The sequence below is a fragment of the Orycteropus afer genome, unplaced genomic scaffold (genome assembly GCF_000298275.1).
Source record: "Orycteropus afer afer isolate SDZICR_OR568_19922 unplaced genomic scaffold, OryAfe1.0 scaffold00040, whole genome shotgun sequence".
Lineage (NCBI taxonomy): Eukaryota > Metazoa > Chordata > Mammalia > Tubulidentata > Orycteropodidae > Orycteropus > Orycteropus afer.
The window spans coordinates 12,761,075-12,764,921 of record NW_006921627.1 but is presented as its reverse complement, the minus strand read 5'-3'; the positions used below and the strand labels follow the sequence as shown (position 1 = coordinate 12,764,921).

The following is a 3,847-nucleotide window of genomic DNA, read 5'->3' as shown; positions in this document are numbered from 1 at the left end:
GAGGGACAAGTGGAGATGAGTATTTCTGGAGACTGGAAACCACTCTGTGCTTCCCACTGGAACATGGCCAATGCCAATGTAGTCTGTCGTCAGCTCAACTGTGGAGTTGCCATCTCTACCCCAACAGGAGCATTCTTTGTGGAAGGAAGGGATCAGATCTGGAAACACCGATTTCACTGCTCAGGGGCCGAGTCCTTTTTGTGGAATTGCCCTATGACTGCTCTGGGGATTCCTGAGTGTACCCAAGGAAACACAGCGTCTGTGATCTGCTCAGGTAAGAGAGAAATACGAGCTAACTGGTATGCAGGAAGTTTCTGAATGAAATGGCCCTAAGAGAAGGCAGTGGAAAACCTAACTTCAAAAGTGAGATAGTCCACACTGATATATGGTTCATTGTTCACTCATCTTTCAGGTCAGGGCAAAGAATGTGAAGGGGATATTTTTTAATAAGCATTATTATTTAAGCATAATTCTAGAGAAAAAGTGCATGAACAATAAGTGTATAACTCACTCAATTACAATAACATGAACACAATTGAATAACCACAACCCAGGTTAATGAAGAGAACATTCACAGCACCTAAAGGTCACCTACATGCCCCAACGATCTCTGTGCCCTCCCTCTTCTCCAAAGAAAACCACTCTCTTAACTTCTACTACCACAGAATGTTTTTGCCAGTTTTTTAACTTTGTATAAAATTATGCAGTGTATTCTATCTTATTTTACTTCTTTGGTTCAATATTATGTTTGTGATTCATGTAAGTCATTGTTCACAGCAGTGCTTCCTTCGTATTATTGTACAGAGTATCCTAGAATGATCACATGACAATGTATTGATCTATGCAACTGATGGTGGTGATTGGTGTCCAGTTCTTCACTGTTACAAATAATGATGTTTCAAATAATTGTGACAAAGATTTTTGGTATAATTACCTATGTATTATTTTGAGTGTTTAACTCTGGGCTGTTTTCACTCTCCCAATCATGTTTTTTGATGAGCTGAGTACCTTATTTTAATGAAGTACAATTCATCAACTTTTTCTGTATCCTTAGTGCTTCTATGTCCATTTCAAGAGAATTTTTTTACCCCGAGATCATGAAGATATTCTCCCACAAAATCTTTTGGAAGATTGTTTTTCTTATACATGTAATTGTATAAGCATTCTAGAATTTATTGCTGTGTGTGATGTGGTATAGCAATCAAGTTTCATATTTTTATATGGATATACAATTGACTTGCAATCCTATCCGGAAAACACTCTCTTCTCTCAGCTGTGCCACCTTTGTCATAAAAATGGTCCATGTAGTTTTTTTGTTTCTTTCTTTGTTTTTAACGTTTTATTGTGATTTGAGTGAAATCTACAGAGCAGGGCCATGTATGAGTCTTTTGTAGACTCTATTCCATTCCATTTTATTAAAGAAATTAAAGAATTTAATTTATCCTTGCACCAAAATCACACTTCCTTAATTATTGTAACTTTACAGAAGTCTTAACAAGTGGTAAAGTAACTCCTCTAATTTCCTTCCTTTATTTCCCTAATGTAATCATTCTTGGTCCTTTGAATTTCCATGTAATTTTTAGATTACGTTGATCATTTTCACCAAAAAGAAAACATGATGGTATTTTGATTGACATTTGATTTAATCTACAGATGAATTTGGAGAGAACTGATTTTGACAATAATGAGCCTCCTGGTTCATTTACATGGTATATCCCTCCACTCACTTAGGTCTTCTTTGATTTTGGAAGTCTTGCACATCTTTGACCAGGTTTTCTTCTAGGTGTTTTATGTTTTCAATGTTATCTTAAGCAGAATAGCTTTTTAATTTTTATCATTGTATATTGTTACTAGGAACTCTGGTAGCATAGTGCCTAAGGCAATTGACTGCTCACCAGAAGGCTGGCGGTGAAACCCACCAGCCACTCCTCAGAAGGAAGATTGGGCAATCTACTTCTGTAATGATATAGCCTCAGAAACCCAAGGAGGGGTCGCTATGAGTCGTGTTTGATTCCGCGGCAGTGTGTTTATACTGTTATTATTTAGGAATAAAATTGATGTTGCATATTTTTTTATATTGACCTGTGTCCAGCAATATTATTAATTCAACTATTACTTCTAATAATCTAACAGTAGATTCTTTGGGGTTTTCTGTATTTATGCATTTTCTGCATTCATGTAACTACAAATAATTATAGTTTATTTTTTTCAAATTCTTATGATTTTTATTTATTTTTCATTCCTTATTAAACTAATTTTGATCTCTAGTGAAATGTCTAATAAAAACAGTATGGTATTTCTTTTTTCTACTTTCTTTGTGGTTTGATCTTTTACTTTCCATATATGAATAAAAATATCCTGGATTTTCAGATTTTTCTTATTTTTATGTATAATAAAAATTTTATTATTAGATCATAATAAGACATTAGATCATAATAAGAAAGAAATAGCAACATGGGAGATTGATCATAGGAATATACACAGAATTTAGATAAAAGATACACAGAAAGATAAAAGAACAGAAAATGTAAAAAGGGGAAAACAGACATAGTGAAAAAAATACATTCTCATAGACTAAGTCTTATATACATAAAGCTCCAAGTGACATAATTAAACATAGAAATTAGAAAATCCACAGTTACTGTGTGATAATTTAATAATACCTGTGCTAGTTTTTAAAAAATGAATGTGGAAAACAGTTGGAAACAATTCATTGCCAGGATAAGTGCTTTCAAAGAATGGTCATATAGTCCAGCTTTTCTAAAGTCACCCTCGTTGCAATGGTTTGCTTAACCTCCATAAAGAAGGTTAGCTCTGAAGTTATGATACTCCTATGTTAGAGTTTTCATCTCAAATTCCCTCACTAATTTTTTTAGTTTTATTCAATTTCCTGCTACTTAGCCCTTCTAACCACTTTATCACATTGTTTCTGTAGAAAACCAGACACAACTGCTGTCCCTGTGCAATAACACCATGTCTGACCCAGTCGCTTCTGCAGCCTCAGAGGACAGGGCTACCAACTGCTCAGGTGAGGGGTCCCACAGGACCAGAACCCCTTCTCATACTGTATAAATCCCTCACTAACATGACTGTCTCTCACCAGAGAGCAGACAGCTCCACCTGGTAGATGGGGGCAGTCACTGTGCTGGTAGAGTGGAGATCCTTCACCAGGGCTCCTGGGGCACCATCTGTGATGACAACTGGGACCTGACTGATGCCCACGTGGTGTGCAGACAGCTGGGCTGTGGAGTGGCCATGAATGCCACTGCTTCTGCGCATTTTGGGGAAGGAACAGGACCCATCTGGCTGGACGACCTGAAATGCACGGGAGAGGAATCTCATGTTTGGAAGTGTCCTTCCCAGGGATGGGGACAACACAACTGCAGGCACAAGGAGGACGCAGGGGTCATCTGCTCAGGTCTGCTCTCCCTGTGCCTACATCTTGGGGGAACAAGTATGGAGCACTACAGGAGGTGGAGTCTGGGTCCCTGCTGACCATGAGCTGAATGAACCAGAGGGGAAAGGGGGTTCCTACTGTGCTCCTCACTGCTTACATAGCTGTGAGTGGTGGATTTCTTTTTGCAGTGATTTCACTCCAGAAGGTGGGTTTTTCTCGTGTTTCCCAAATAAAAGCAGCACTCATATTTCAGGCCTATTAAAAAAGTAAAAATAAATGACTTGCAAATCCCCACCCACACCCTGTGTGTATCAATGTTCCCCACAGGCTGCTTCACCTCACCTCAGTTGTTCTAGTCCCTATAACGATAGACAGGGTGCAAGTGGAAGGAAAGATTCCTGATTAAGGAAAAGGATCAGAAAGGAATTTGTGAACTTGTTCAAGCTGGTA

The 3,847-nt window shown here is 38.0% G+C and overlaps 1 protein-coding gene across 1 annotated transcript in view; it reads left to right on the top strand.

The window, feature by feature from the left end:
• CD163 (CD163 molecule) overlaps positions 1 to 3,847 on the top strand; it is a 386,915-nt gene that overhangs the window by 174,703 nt on the left and 208,365 nt on the right. Inside the window, exons 17-19 of the mRNA XM_042780454.1 lie at positions 4 to 274; positions 2,936 to 3,028; positions 3,104 to 3,418. Coding sequence (XP_042636388.1) covers positions 4 to 274; positions 2,936 to 3,028; positions 3,104 to 3,418 — 679 coding nt within the window. The remainder of the gene's footprint in view (positions 1 to 3; positions 275 to 2,935; positions 3,029 to 3,103; positions 3,419 to 3,847) is intronic.